The 17,463-nt window shown below is 30.1% G+C and overlaps 1 protein-coding gene across 2 annotated transcripts in view; it reads right to left on the bottom strand.

Annotated features, from left to right (window-relative positions):
• The window catches only part of LOC145268266 (uncharacterized), a 56,972-nt gene that overhangs the window by 26,061 nt on the left and 13,448 nt on the right, over positions 1-17,463 (bottom strand). For both annotated transcript variants that reach the window (XM_080123628.1, XM_080123627.1), the window contains exon 2: positions 11,629-11,768. In XM_080123628.1, coding sequence (XP_079979754.1) covers positions 11,629-11,768 — 140 coding nt within the window. The remainder of the gene's footprint in view (positions 1-11,628; positions 11,769-17,463) is intronic.

Below are 17,463 nucleotides of genomic sequence, written 5' to 3'. Positions count from 1 at the left end.
CTAGAAAGAGAGAGAGAGAGAGAGAGAGAGAGAGAGAGAGAGAGAGAGAGAGAGAGAGAGAGAGAGAATTGAAAACATTATAAACAAAATTCGGTCCTTGCAAGCGGATATTTAAAAATAATGCATTTAAAAAAATAAACACTGAAGTAAGCATTGAAGATGAAAACACTATTATGTACTTAGTTGTTACGTAGAAATTAAAAAAATAAAATAAAAAATGATCAAGTAGAAGAATAATTACAAGTAAAAACTAAAATTTATTGATTTATACAGCTTTATCATAGATGTTAAGAGTTCTTAAAATCCAGGAGGGATAACTGAAGTCTATAATTTTAGAAAAATGTTAAAATAATCCGCCATTTCAAAAAAAAAAAAAAAAAAAAAAAAAAAAAAAAAAAAAAGGCAGATTGCTAATATGTGTGATAGAAAGATGAGTTCTTGCTGTGAATGACTTACAAGGAGGAAGAGGGTATCTAATTAAAAAAAAAAAAATGATGGACTAACATGTCATGTCAAAATTAATAAAAATATATATATATATTTTATAAAAAATAGTTCTAGATCTAATCAATCATTTTTTATAATTTTTACTAATTTTAACATGATATATAGTGTCTTTACCTTAAATACATACTTTTGATATCCAATTATATTTCATAAACCTTGCAGAGGATCAAGAAAAAAAAACATACAGAGAGAAACAAAAAATTGCCCAATTTTGGGGATTCGAATTGAATAAAAACAAAAACATAAAAAACGTTAATGCATTTTAAATAAAAATATTATGCACTTACGTGTCATGTTGAAATTTGTAAAAAAAAATTTCAATTATGAAAAATGATAAAGTAGAAAAATAATTACAAATAATAAAATTTATCAAATAATGCAATTTTATTGTACTTGCTAATTTTTAAGAGTTCTCAGAATCCAGGGGAGGTAATCAATTTACCAAATAATCCTAATTCTTAAACGGTTATTATGTATGTTTTGTTATATCTTATTTTTTGTTTTCATTTTCATTATTGAAATAAATTACAATTATTTTGATATTTGATTATTTTTTGTTTCTTTTAATGTCAAAATTTCCACATGACAAACTGACTTATTTCTGTTGTTTTCAATTAAATTCTGCTACTTCAAATTATAGAAAATGGTGGATCAAAAACAACTGTTTTTTGTAAAAAAATAATTCCAGCAGATTGTTTACTCAATCATTTATCATAATTTTTGGAATTTTTATTAATTTTGACATGACATGTCAGTCCATTTTTTTTAAAATTAGATACCCTCTTCCTCCTTGTAAGTCATTCACAGCAAGAACTCATCTTTCTATCACACACAAAAAAAGATTTTCCTTTCTCCCTCCACATGCCTAACATCAGGCAAAATTTTTATGAACAGAGGTTTTTTTGCAAGGGCTTCCCCATTTGTGAAACACTTTGATGCGAGACTGCTTTCTTATTGACTACAACTCAGTCATCTTCAAATCCAACAGCTGTTTAAATAATTCAAATAATACACACATTTTGTGTTATTAAAAAAAAAAAAAAATGCCCTGGGAAACAAATGTTGATTGACTCATATTTAGTATAATAACAGATGAATAAATGAATAAATATTTGCACCGGAAGAGCAAACATTTAATAACCATAAAAAATAAGCAGTATTAAATCATATGGTATTTCTAGACCAATACACAATATATCAGATCCTTCCGAGAAAAGAGACAAAACCCAGGATGTCCTCAATGGATTTATGTCTCATCAATATGATATTAATGCAGGGGGGGGGGGTCCTTAAAGCTTTATTATTCCTGATATTCATAAATGACCTCCCCGATAAAATTATATCCTCCGAGATGGGTATATTTGCTGATGATATCATGTTCCATGTTTCTATATATATATATGTTTCTATTATATATGTTTCTATATATATATATATATGTTTATATATATATATATATATATATATATATATATATACATACATATATTTAAAGGAGATTAGAACAATAGTCTAAAGAGCTGAGTGTATTTTAATGTAACAGTGAAATTACTAGTTTAATTAAAATACAGGAAAGAGAAGGTGCTCGTTGTAATTTAGATATATAATAAGCTCGATAGTCAAATGTCCTAGAGCTAATTCAATATTAAGTAATGTGATTGATAATTTAAAATTTAAAAATCAAATTATAATCAAATTAAAAATATATATATATAGGTGCATATATATATATATATATATATATATATATATATATATGCAAAAAAACAAAACAAATGTACACCAGGGCTCTACATTGTGAGTGAAACAGTCCCATCTGTGAGTGATTTTTCAAAGTGGCGACTAGAAATAATGAAACGCTTATCTTTTGGTGATTGTGTTTCTTTCACTGACGATCTTCCAAGGCTCACTAATAAGTGAAAAGTATCTTTTCAGCATTTTTTTTAATAAAACGAACAAAGTTAAATTATTTAAACAAAAAAAGTTTAATAGAACAATATACTTTTCTTTTTTTAATGAAGGCTGTTTAAAAAAATATCTGAAGAAATTAGAATGTTTATACCTTCAAGTATCAACATAAAATTTGTTGTATATTAAGAATTACACTTAAAAAAAAACACAGAAAAATCTTTATGATGTACATACTCATCACAGAACGAACATGTCATATTCTAAAAATCATGTGGATTTGGCTACTAACTTTTCTATTCGGTTAGTTAATGAAAATATTTAGTTGTCAAAGGTCAACTAAATATAAATTTGTCCATAGAGCCCTGTATATATATCATTTAACATAGTAAAATTTAATGCTACTAAGACTACGCTTCTTTCCTTTAACAATTACAAGAAACCTTCTCATCCACCGATTGCCAGGACTAATAACATCTTACCTGAGAGAGTATCTTTCAAACTACTCGGTTTAACATTTACAAGCATCAAGAATCGGAACAAATACATTGTGGACATTGCCAAGGCTGCTACAAAGAAGACGAGCTCTCTCTACCGTGCTAGAAAAGTACTCACATCTGAGAGTATCTTCTATCTCTACAAAGATACCATTCCCCAATGTATGTAGCATTGTTGCCACATTGGACAGGTACATCTAACACTAGTCTCTCACTCTTAGATAGGGTCCAAAAATGAGATTCCAATCTAATAGGTCCCCTACTATTGCCCAAACTTCAACCCATCCCATCGCCGCAATGTTGCATTCCTGTGCCTATTTTACAGATATTTTAATAGAATGTGTTCTGATGAACTCACAGCACTTGTGCCCCCCTTGACATATATTCTCCTCACTAATCTGACTAGCAGCAAAATCATACCCCTTCACTATTAAGGTTCCTAGATGCCAGAATGTCTTCTACTTTAATAGCTTCTTCCCTTGAACTGCTAGTTCAATTCCCTCCCCTTCTTGCTTCTTGGCTGTACTAACATGCAGAAGTTTAAATCAGCAATGTCCAATAACCATAAAAACACTTTGGATAATTACAGATTTCAAGATTTGAATATCAAATAGTCATATACACTTTAAATCCTCAAAATACTACCATCTTGTTCAGAAATATCCTTTCACATGCTTTAATCTATATATATAAAAGGTAGGTAGGTAGGTAGGTGCGTGCGTGCGTGTGTGTGTGTGTGACTTCTACAGCCCACAACACTGGACCAAACATGACCAGACCTGGCATGATGATGGTCCTCTTACCTAGGGATGTATGTCATCATTTTCCAAGGTAAAGGTCATAGCCTATATATATATATATATATATATATATATATATATATATATATATTTTTTTTTATTTGAGGGTAAACGTTTTTTTTTTTTTCTCATTTTTTTTTGTGGCGTCGATGGGTTCAGGGTCGCCTGGCAAAGTCTCATTGACTGAAACAGATTGCTGTTTGTAGTGACCATATTTACCCTCAAATAAAAAATATTTTGCTCTTATTATTGAGCATTATCTAATAACCTCAACTTTTGAACATCTCAAACCTGAATGAATATATATTTAGACACGTTTGATTGGACACGACAGAATTATTCCTTTTTCCGATCTTGTTGGATATCTTTTCTATTTGTCAAGCGGTTTTATTAATTTCAGCAGGCGTATTATACAGAATGGCGCCAAGAAGTTGTTGGTCGACCATATTTTTCTCAAGCTCTCTCTATCGGGCATCCGATTGTTGTCAGGAGCAATTGTTGTTGTTTTCTTTTCCTTTGAGGCTTGGTGTATTTATTTAATTTATTTTTTTTACCAATCTTTATAGCCAATTAAAAAAAAAAAAAAAATTATAAATACACCAAGCCTCAAAGGAAAAGAAAAGGAAAGGAAAAGAAAACAATTGCTCCTGACAACAATCGGATGCCTGATAGAAAGTGTGCTTGAGAAAATATGGCTGACTAACAACTTCTGGGCATCATTCTGTATAATACACCTGCCGAAATTAAAAAGACCACTCGGCAAATAGAAAAGATATCCAACAAGATCGGACAAAGGAATAACTCTTTTGTATTCAATCAAACGTATCTAAATAATGATCTGCTGCCAAAATATACACACACACATTATATATATATATATACACACACGGTGTGATCCAGAAAAACGGGCCCCAATTCTAATTAGGCCCCGTTTCTTAGTGTTTTGTCCGAATGAAATGAAACTTTGGTCATAGCTAGTTTATTATATTCAAAACATCACATCAAAACACTAGGGTCTCTGGCCTTTTTTTCTCCATTCTACAGCATATGTTCAAGATGGCTTCCATTTAGCTTTTGTTTTTTTTTGGGGGGTCACCCTGTATATATATATATATATATATACACACACACACATACACACACACTTTCCTACAGCCCACACCACTGACATGATGATGATCTCAAGCCTAGGAATGGTGCACACCATTGTCAAAGGTTAAGGTCATATTTGGTGCGGCTCTTACAACATTCACTTACTGCAAGGGTCCCCACAAAGTGGTTACATGAGCATCGTTGCTAGTAAATAATAATCTACATGATATATTTGAAGAGTTTTTAGGAAAGTAATGATAAAAACGTTGATTCTATGAGACAGCTATTTTGCGTCATATTTTTTTTTTATTTACCCTTGCGGTACTTAAAAGCTTGGTACCACTCCCCTATGAGGAATTTTGTCATGAAATTTGTGAAACAATGAGAAAAAAGCAAATATAAATCTTGCTTTTTTTCATGGAAATCGCTAGAGACAAAGTATGAAGCCACTTAATGAAAGAAGCTAACAGGAGTGAAAGCTGATTATTGCAAAGGTAGTAGATTTTTTTTTATTATTACATTTTCATCCTAAACAAGGCACAGTGCCACTTTGATGTAGGGGGGCTAATATCAAGGATATAAAGTTTCAGGGATACTATGTAGGGAGTTGAGCAGCAAGATGTCTGTTTACATTACACTTGAACTTCTGCATGTCAGTAAAGTTAGGGAAGCAGGAACCTGGAAGGGAATTCCAAAATCTAGTAGTTATTGAGAAGAAACTATTAGAGTAGAAGGTTTTCTTACATCTATGGATCTCTATTGTGTAGGGGTGGGATTTTGCTGCTTATCAGGTTTGACAGGGATATTTATGTTGAGGGGGGGAGTTACAAGGACTTGTAGTTTGTCGGAGCATCCACCATTAAAATGCTTGTAAAACAGGCAGAGGGATGCAACATTTCGTCGGTGCGACAGAGGTTGAAGAGGTTTGTATTACTGTACACACAGATTCGAAAATGTCACAAAACAAATATATAACAAATAAATGTTATCAAAGGAAAGATAAGTTACTTTTCTACCAAACTGGATATATTTTTTGTGTTTTTATTCAATGTAACATGTTTATTCAGCTCGAAAACCATAGTGTTTTACCGATGTATTGGAAAATTCAAGATGGCGCCTGACTCTTTCTTTAACACGGTAAGTTATGGAAAAGGTGTTATAAATAAAAAACTAGACAAAATACTATTAAAACCCCGCTCAATATATGTTACTGTGACATAGGTTGACATATATTCGGCGGGTTTTTAATAGTATTTTGTCTAGTTTTTTTATTTATAACACCTATTCCACAACTTACCGTGTTAAAGAGAGAATAAGACGCCATCTTGAATGTTCCAGTACATCAGTAAACACTGTATGTTTTTCAAGCTGAATAAACATGTTACATTGAATAAAAACACGAAAAATATATCCAGTTAGGTAGAAAAGTAACTTATCTTGCCTTTGATAACATTTATTTGTTATATATTTATTTTTTTGACAACTTTTTGGAATCTATGTGTACAGTAATACAAACCCAGGTTGAAGCTTAGATAACAGTTCAGGACCTATCAGGTTGGCGACTCTTTTGAACCAGGAACAAGAGGCTAGTAGAAGATACATAAGCCCAAATGTGAAAACAATACTCCATACATGGGTGAATGGTAGCCTTATTTTCAAGCATAACTTTCTAGTATAGTAGAGAGAGCTCACTTTCTTCGCAACAGCCTTGGCAATACTCCCTGTTCCAACTCCTGTTCCCTGTGAACGTTAAGCCGAGGAGTTTGAAAGAAGTACTTTCAGGTAATGTATCTTCAGATATTGCTACTCTTGTAATTATTGAAAGCCTTGGTAGTATTGAATATCACCATCCATTTTTGTCCCCATTCCACTACAGATTGAAGGTCTTCCTCTAGTTTTTCTGCCATTGTCTTAGATATGTATTCCTTCGTTTTCCCCTCGTGCCTGTTATAGAGCATAGTGTCATCAGCAAATATACTCAAAAACAGTGAATTGTCGAAGTACGGAATAAATTGATCCATTCCTTTTTTGTTGTATTGAAAATTTTTTTTCCAAATATTTTTCATACCCCAAGTAATAAGTAAATTAATGTTTTTATGTGTTACAATGATAATTCTGTGTGAATGTCTGTTAGAAGGTAAATTGTCTCATTTCTAATCTATATATATAAAAGCGAAAATGTATGTATGTATGTACACTTTTCCTCGATGTCCACAAAAGGCTTCTTTAAGAGAAGCGCTCGCTCGCTTCAAAACTTCTTAAAACTTTTTATATCATCTATAAATTGTAATATCTCACACTTAACCATGGAGCTCGCCTGTCTATTTAATTTTATTGACTTTCAAACGTTAATTATTCCACATTTCCCGCATCGGCACGCGTTACATTCGGTTTTCGGTATAAAAAAAGCGAAACTTGACTCTAATCACTGGCTGAAAGTCAGTGGTCTCTACGGTAGCTTTCATTTCGAGATGAGGGAGCGGGTTTTTAAAAACAAACAAACCGATTTATTGACCTCATTAAAAACTTCTGCACAAAATGCTAACTGCTGAATACCTATCGCCATAAAAGTATTAAATTAAAGTAAAATATACGTTGATAATAATTATAATTAACTAACATTAATACAAAAAATAGCTTAAAGGATATCAAATAATTTATTATTACTTTAGAATTTTCAGATAAAATATAAAATAAATTAAGTATGTGATCAAATTTCAATATATTAGGATACAATAAAAAAAATAATAAAAATTGAGATATATTTGAATTCAATTAGAGTAGCGGAAATAACTATAGAAGGATAACTAATAGACATACTAGCTGTTCATTTGAATATTATAATTTAACTGATTATTGATAAATAAAACTCACACGTATAGATTAATTTATACTGAAATGTTTTAAATGTTAATATTTAATTTAATTAAATAATATAATTAAATTAATAGTACAAATTGGATTAATAAATAAATAATATTTAATAAAATATGAATAAAACTAGATAAATTATCAAGGTTTGTATTACTGTACACATAGATTCAAAAAAGTTGTCAAAAAACAAATATATAACAAATAAATGTTATTAAAGGCAAGATAAGTTACTTTTCTACCTAACTGGATATGTTTCTAGTGTTTTTATTTAATGTAACATGTTTATTCAGTTTAAAAAACAGTGTTTACCAATGTATTAGAAAATTTAAAATGGCGGCCAACTCTCTCTTGAACATGGTAAGTTTGGGAAAAGGATTTAAAAATTTTTTAAAATGCAAAATTCTGTTAAAAACCCACCGAATATATGTCAGCCTATGTTACGGTAACATATATTGAGCGAGTTTCTAAGAGTATTTTGTCTAGTTTTTTATTTATAACTCCTTTTTCCAAACTTACCGTATCAAGGAGAGAGTCGGGGGGGGGGCCATTTTAAATTTTCCAATACATCGGTAAGCACTATGTTTTTCGAGCTGAATAAACATGTTATATTAAATAAAAACACTAGAAAATTATCTAGTTAGGTAGAAAAGTAACTTATCTTGCCTTTGATAACATTTATTTGTTATATATTTGTTTTTTTGACAACTTTTTCGAATCTATGTGTACAGTAATACAAACCCAATTATCATTTATCAATATAATAAAAGAAAATAGAATAATATAACTACGTTTATTAAAGGGAAACAACTCATTTAAATTTAAAAGAATTACAGATCTTTAAATGTATTTAAGATAATTATGATAAAATATTACAAAGGGAAATTTTATATTAAATGTAAGATTAATGAAAAATAATTAAATGACAATAAAGAATTATAATTTATGTAATAATAAATTTAATTAAAATATTAATAAAACTATATATCTATCTAAAAGTGAACGTGTGTGAGTGTGTGTGTGTGTGTATACATTTCCCTACGCAATAACTGTCAATTTTTAGTCTACAGACTCAAAATTAGACATACAGGTTACTGAGATTTGGGAAAATCGATGTGATCGGTTTTTGGACAGAAATTTGGCGATTAAGGAGTTAAAGTTCAATGATTTGACCTTTGAGAACTCTACTAAACTCCTCCGACAATTTTGGGTCTACGCACTTGAAATTTTAGATATAGGTTCCTTGGACATGGATCTAACTTAATAACTTGATTTGAGCCCAAAACAATAAATTTTAAGGGGTCATAATAGGGGTCAAAGTTTTTAAAAAATTGACCTCTGCGGTCTCTTCCAAATTACTCAGACAATTTCTGGTCTAAATATTTGAAATTTTACATAAAGGGTATTCAGAGATAGGGCAAGCTTTTTCATAAGTTTGGGTCGAAAATTTTTAGTTACTAATATATAAATGTATGTATGTATGTATGTATGTATGTTTGCAAGTCTGCCTTAAACTTTCAATAGAGGCGATGGATTTTACTAAGATCAGTATCGTTTTAAAGTTCGACCTTTTATACGACAAATATTGAAAAATTGGCTAAAAACATTGATATCTTCCCCTTCAACTAGGCACTTTTCTACAGGGGGTGGGGGTCACTTTTTTCGCTGATATTTTTGAAAGTTATCCTCTCCTTTAGATTGTCTAGCCTTAATTTTTAAAAATGTCGCTTCCGGTTTGGCAGTGGTCGTAACAGCATAAACGTTAGGTTTTACCCCATTCTTTTCCTCCTTTGCGGTACGGGTTCGAGCCTGCCTTCCTACTACCACTTTTTTTTTTTTTTTGCTCAAACACCCGGGCAACGCCGGGCTGAAATGCTAGTATGGATATAAAATTCAGATAAAATCAACAATTGGTATAACTGGAAATAGAATATATATATGTTGTAATTAGCTTCGTATAAAATTAAATAAATATATAGATATATGTTATATATATTACAATTATGAATATTATCTAAGTAAATATATATAGATTAATTATGCATAAAAAATTAATAAAAACACTAAACAGAAAACTTTTTAGTGGTGTAATTAATACAATTTATCAATACAATTAATACAATTGATTAAATATGAATATTTAAATTTAAGCAACTTTACTTGAAAAATTCAAAATGGCCTAATAAAAGCTAAAATAAAAAGTAATTGCAACTTCTTTTCCAATTTTAGGATTTAGTAATCATGCCCAAATGTATTTTATTTTCTTTTGTTGGATTAATAGTTGCTAGTTCTTCTGGTGAGTTAAGGGCAAAATAGATTCATTGATTTATATAATATTTAAGTGAATGATTTTGTGCTACGAAATAGGTGCTGTCAAGAATTGTAAACGTCAATGTAATTAAAGGAATAAATTGTAAGATGGTCAACATCATGAAATTTGAAATATAGACTTTTGTCATTTATTTGTTATATGCTCTGTAATTACACTGAGCTTAATAAATTAAGGATTAGCATATAAAGAAAAAGTGATACATAACTGAAAAAATATTTCCACAAAATATATATATATATATATATATATATATATATATATATATATATATATATTTTGAATTTTTCAAGTAAATTTACTTAAATTTAAATATTCATATTTAATCAATTGTATTAATTGTATTGATAAATTGTATTAATTACACCACTAAAAAGTATTCTGTTTAGTGTTTTTATTAATTTTTTATGCATAATTAATCTATATATATTTACTTAGATAATATATATATATATATATATATATATATATACATACATACTCATGTATATAATCCACACATATATATAAATACATATATACACATGCACACATACATACACACACATATTTTATTTCTGCCAAGTTTTTTCAGCATATTCATTTGTAATAGCCTAAAAAGGGAAGAATCATATTTGTGGAAGGAAAGTGAAGGCAATTTAGCAGAAGGTGTAAATCTACAATAATACAAAGGAAATATTGCAATATATTTATTTTGAAACAGTCATAATATTGGATTTTAGTTACTTGTACATAAAAATGCATTACAATTCAACTTTGAGTTCTCCAACTTCTTTTCTGTTTATGGATACATGGCATTTTTATGGAATTGCAACCATACTTATGTGCATTTACCGCAGATTATTTGAAAACCATTAATTTCTGGAGATTTTCATTAACATATTCTGATTTCTTGCACAAAAATACACTTATATGGTAAATTTCATTGCTTAATCTTGTGTTTTAACAAAGATATAACATTTTTATTGAAAAAGGTAGAGTAAAAATGTGACAGAAACGCATATCGCCTTAAAGAGGAAAAAATATCCAAACGTGTGAAGCACAAAAATAGTCATAACTTCCTTGTTTTTAGTCAGATTTTAAAAATTTAAAAAGATTCTTTCTTTATTGAGCTTCTTCTATGTATACTATTATTGAAATATTTTATGCATTTTCAATTTTTTCATGTGCATTGCTATTTACATATAATGCAAACATATCTCTTGGCTCAACTCTTCACATAGTTCCCTGTAGACATGATCCCAATAGTAGCCCCTTGTGTCTGAGTAGCAGTACACCTTGCTTGATGTGAAAAAGATTAAAGAAAAAAAAAAAAAAAAATTATATATATATATATATATATATATATATATGGCGATTAAGCTACACTGAATATTCCGTGTTTCATCCACTCTAGGATTCTTCAGGCTTATAGAATCCTAGAGTGGATGAAATGTGGAATATTCAGTGTAGCTTAATCGCCATATATATTTTATAAATCACTAACTGGCTATACCTACGTATTGAGCACTTTTGAAGTAAATACTTAAAGATTATGCATAAATTTATACTTTCGTATATTAATTTTATGTGAGTACATGAAGTAGTTATATATATATATATATAGTAATATCTAAATACTTACAGGACCAACAGTGGGAGAAACAATGTTCTCTGAGGAAAACACACCATTGAATGGTACCATTTCTTGCAAGTCATCACAGATGCTTTCCATAATTATATCGGTATTTTCAACATTTTCTTCCTCCATGTTTGCCAGCATATCTAAATAGGATACACAATCAGATTTTGAAAAAAAAGTCAATCAGAAATACTAAAGTGCATGTCCCAGTAATGAACATATCCAATAATAATGAAAAACAATAAGGTAGAAAATTAATTATTAATGAAAATAGGTTTTAAAAAATTAGTGAAAATGGAGTTTTGCTAAATTGACCTAAGATTTTCAAAGATTTCAGAAAATAATTACCTCTCCTGTTATGATAATAATACCTCTTGTTTAGTTTTTTTTTAGCAAAACTCAATTATCACTAATTTTCTTTGAAAACTATTTTCATTTATAATTAGTTTTCTACCTTATCATTTTTCAAAATTTTTGAATATGTTAATTATTTCGACATGACAATTAAGTAGATACCATTGGGTTTGCTTGAAATTCAATATTTCAATTTTCGAATCTTGCTCTAATTGTGAAGAAGCACCAAAAATAATAAAATCTCCTAGTAAATTCAAAATGTTGATAGATGTTAACATGTTAGCAAGACCAAAGTTATGATCAGGAGAGAACGAATCGTTTATTTGAATCATAATTATTAAAAGGACTCATTAATTTAATCATAATTTGGCCACCATTTTAATCTCTTGACAAAAGCTAAAGATTATTCAGGTAAGGGAGATAATTTGATTAAACGTTCATTTAGTTTTCATAATTGGTCTAAGGGGAAGTAATTAAGGTTTTACCAGTATTTAGGTTAATTTTAAGGCCGAGAATGAAATTCGAAATATTTGATTGAAATATTTAGCATTACACAATAAAAAAACCCAAGGAATGCAATAAAAAGATCTAAAAACTTGTTGGATCTTATCTTGCTTGTCTCCATGCACACTGGAAAACGCAACCTTGGGTTTGGTTTTGAATCGGTTCCGATTTTCCCTAAGCTGCCCCCCCCCCCCAAAGTACAATATAATTCATAATTGAGCGGAGAAGTTTTGATACGATATTTCAGACCTTGCCACAACACATGGCAAGAACTCTTAATATTCACGAACATTCTATTCCTCCTATTGCTGTAATCCTCTATACTTAAACAAATATTAAATATCTTTTGTGTGAATGTACACCTCTTAGTCTTTATTTATTTATTTATTTTTTTTTTGCATAACATGTCTCTCATTATGAACACCGCAATAAAAAAAAAAAAATGAAGATTTTACAAATGGTGACCCCCAAAATGATCTCGATAACCCTTTATCCATGTTTTTTTTTTTTTTTTTTTTTTTTTTTTTTGACACGGTGGTCACCACGGTTATCTATTTTTTACAGGGTGGTCACCACTGTTGTCTATGTAAATCAAGACAAACCCCATCAGTCAAGAGGGAAAGTCTACAGAATATGATTGCATGTTAGCTTGCTCCTACTTGTCTCCCCACGAGAGCAAAATGAGACACAAGAATATTTTAATTTTTTTTTTTGCCATATATATATATATATATAGATATATATAGATATATATAGATAGATAGAGAGATTTTATTCTTTATATCAATACAGTCATATCTTGCTACGATGTGCAGACCGTTTCAATGATATTTGATTTCATCAGGCAAGAAAAATTAGGATACAAAAATTAAAATGGTTCCAGACCTTTTCAAATTTTGGCAATAAGCAAAAAATTAAAGTTCTTAAGAACTTTAATTTTTGCTCATAGTCATGGCATTATTTCTCTCCTCAAAATTTGAAAAGGTCTGGAACCTTTTTAATTGTTGTATTTTAATTTTTCTTGCCTGATGAAATCAAATATGATTGAAACAATCTGCACATCGTAGAAAGATACGACTGTATTTACATAAAGAATAATATATATATAATTCGGTCTCTTTAATTGAGCACTATCTACGACCCTTGTTGAAATTCAATTATTCTTAATTTTCGGGTATCTTTCTACCGGGAATATATATATATATATATATATATATATATATATATACACACACACACACACACACACACACATACACATACATGCACAGTGTGGAACGATAAAATTGTCGCCATAAAAAAAAAAAAAAAAAAAAAAATTCCATTTCCACTTGATGAAAACCAGTTTTCTTTTTTTGTTGTAGACTATCTACTAGTTGGCCAGTTGTGTACAAATCCCCTAGAGCGATAGGATCCTTCTATCATGTCTGACACAATGAGTGAGATTGGAGATGCATTGCTGTACAAAACATGCTTTCTACCGATCCAAGTTATGACAACAGGACCATTGCCAGCACCCTCAAAATGCAAATCCGTTTAATGCTTGGTGTGATTATAAGTAAGCGCTACATCATGCTACCTCACCTCGTTGAAGTCAGCTTGAAAGTCAACACCAAAGTGTACTTAGATGTGCTGAAGAGTGTGGTCATCCTCTGGTGTAATCAGATGGCCGCTGGCAAATCCTGGGTGTGGCAGCAGGACTCGGCACCCGCCCGCAAGTCCACCTGAACTCGCTGTATTACTTCATTTGGTCATATGTCGAAAACATCACCAACATGACCTCCCACAACACCAAAGCCTGATCGGCGTCATCTGCTGAGCTTCTACTAACACTTATATCAAGTCGGTGACTGAGGCTGAAGGCGGCTACATAGAATAGATGTCAACTCTACTACATAATCAAGTTATCTGAATTGATTTTTTCAATAACAATTTTAAAATAAAAATAAAATTCTTGGCCGTTGGGTCAAGATCAAAGTGTAGTATCTGTTCTACAGATGCTACACTTCAATTTCTTGTTCTCTGTTAGTGGAGGAGAAATCCTTCATGACTGAGACAATTTTTATTTTTTGTTCCTTCTCTCCACATTAAAAAACGACCCTGGTGTCTAACTCTGTCCAGTGGGGAGGCATTGTAAATAGGAACAATTTTAAAATAAAGATGCAGTGTTGTTTCCTTCAGGATCACAAATTTATCATTCTATCATATATATATATATATATATATATATATATATATATATATATATATATATAAAAATGTATATATGTAAAAATATTTTTAACCTTTATATATCTAATTTTAAACAAGAATGTAAATATAATAAATACTAATCATAGTGGGGGTGATAAGTAGTTAAATGGATTAATCCTAATCTTATAAATACAAGACTGATAAATTAAAAAATTAAAAAAATGTATCCATTTTAAATGTGGAAATTGATGAATCGCACAGGTAAGAAATTCATTTTTATAGTATGAATAAGGTTAGTAATTGCAATTAAGAATAGGAAATTGGATCAAATGTTTGTAACATGTCTTCTTCCTAAGATTAAGGGTGGTGGTGTTTGATCAACACTGCTGGAGAGTCATGATGTAATATACTGTTTTGTTTTTAAATCCCCGAAACAGTGTTTCATGGTAAACAACTGATGATCCCTTGAAAAATAAATTATTGGTATTATAGTAAATTCGAGAGCGAGTTGATGCAGTGATTGCAGGTGATTAAATGACTTACTGACTAGATGGTTTTCTAACCAATGATAAAAAATATTTTTTTGTATAGTTTTAAAGGTTAAAAACTTCAAAGACTATATATATATATATATATATATATATATATATATATATATATATATATTACTTACTCAAACAAATGATATCATAAAGAAAGAATGGTAGTCATCGAAAAAAGAAAGAAAAAAAAATAATGTCACATCATAAAGAATCAGTGGTAATAGCAAAAGCTTAGACATGTTTGTTTAAACCCTTTTTTTTAATGGAATATGCTCCAGACAAGACATAAAACCACTTGATGTAAGGAGCTAAAAAAAAATAAAAAATACTTCCAGGTCAAAAACTAGCAAACAATATGTGTTATTATATATAGATAGATTCCGACGTAAAAAACAGCAATTCTTTCCCCTTTGTCAGAAACATCGTTCATGAATTGAAATAACTAAAAGGAAAATAAGGGAGCAAGAGTTATGAAGCTGTCAAAAGTATTGTTTAGTGTCAATTGTCAAAGTGGACTGCTATCTCTCTCTCTCTCTCTCTCTATATATATATATATATATATATATATATATATATATAAATAAAAAAATATCTTTTCTTTGGTTGGCCAAATTTTAAAGAAAGGGAATTTCACTATAGTTAGGCATTTTAAAACACTAAAATGGCTGACATGCGAAAGATGGTTAGGGTTACTGATCCTGGGACAATGTTTATTTTTTTGGTCAGTCGATAAGAAGTTTTTTTCCTTCTTTCTTTAAGGGCAATTTTAGAAAAAAAAAAATGTTTTTAATCATATTAATTTTTCAAAAGAGCTGAATCCTGAAAAATATATGCATGTTTTAAATTATCCTGGAAAGCCTTCTGCTCAAATAGTTTCTTTCCTCAAACTGTTAGACTTTGGAATTCCTTCCCAAACTGTTCAGATATGCAGAAGTTCAAGTGTAATGTGAACAGACATCTTACTGTTCAACTCCCTACATAATATCACTGTAAATTTTGTCACAAATAGTAGCCCCTTACATCCAAGTGGCACCGTGTCTTTTTGGGGATAAAAAAGCAGTATAATGAAAAAAAAAAAGGGGGAGGAGGTAAGGTTATAGTTTATTAAGACACCATGTAAGTATGACAATATATCATATTATGTGATCCATTATTATCATTTAAAAAAAAAAAATTAACATGCAATCAGGATAGTGAAAAGCAAGTTGAATGCTCACACATAATGATTGATAAGAAAAACAAAACACATTTGGCTTTTACAGCAATATACATCATGTCCTCACATTGCTTGAAACAAAAGGTGTGAAGAGACAGGAAATACTCTTTATGACACTTACACATGTATATGCATACATACAAAATGTTTTTAAAAATACATACTTTTTTTATATAGCATTTTACTTTAGTTGAACTCCACAGAAAACAAAGCACCTCAATTTTTTTTTTTGAGCTAACACTTGATCCCTACATGAGATACATAGATATTTGAGTATTCAATTAAATGTGAGTACTCAAATTAAATGTGAGTATTCAATTAAATGTGAGTATTCAATTAAATGTGAGTATTCAATTAAATTTGAGCCTTCAATTAAATTTGAGCCTTCAATTAAATTTGAGCCTTCAATTAAATTTGAGCATTCAATTAAATTTGAGCATTCCATTAAATTCTACTTTACTTCTCAAATCTTAAGTTCTTCTTCTTCAGGTATCAGGTCTGTTATTGCAAACATTGACGATCGTGACTCTCCAGTCCCCTCTGCATTCGATCTTTCTAATGAGATCCATAGTCGGATTTCCAGTGACCCTGTTGAGACTGTCAGTGAATTTTGTTGTCTTCCTCTCTTCTTTTTTCCGGCAATTTTTTTTCCTAACATCAAGCTTTTTTCCAAGCCATCTTCCCACAAAGAACTTTAACTGTCTGGCATGGACAGTATTGCAGGGCTCTGCATTTGCAAGTGATTTTTCAAAGTGGTGACTAGAAATAATGAAACGCTTGTCTTTTGGCGATTGTGTTTCTTTCACTGACAATCTTCCAAATCTACTGAATTGAATCAATAAATGTGTGTACAGGGTTCTACATTGCGAGTGAGACAATTGCATTTTGCAAGTGATTTTTCCAAGTGGTGACTAGAAATAATGAAACATTTATCTTTTAGCGATTGGATTTCTTTCACCGACACTCTTGTAAAGCTCACTACTGAGTGAAAAAGATCTTTTCAACTTTTTATTTTATTTTTTTTAATAA

Source organism: Euprymna scolopes, chromosome 43 (assembly GCF_053919585.1).
Source record: "Euprymna scolopes isolate OS-2025 chromosome 43, ASM5391958v1, whole genome shotgun sequence".
NCBI classification, from domain to species: Eukaryota; Metazoa; Mollusca; class Cephalopoda; order Sepiida; family Sepiolidae; genus Euprymna; species Euprymna scolopes.
The sequence above is the reverse complement of the archived record's forward strand: the minus strand, read 5'-3'. Positions and strand labels throughout refer to the sequence as shown.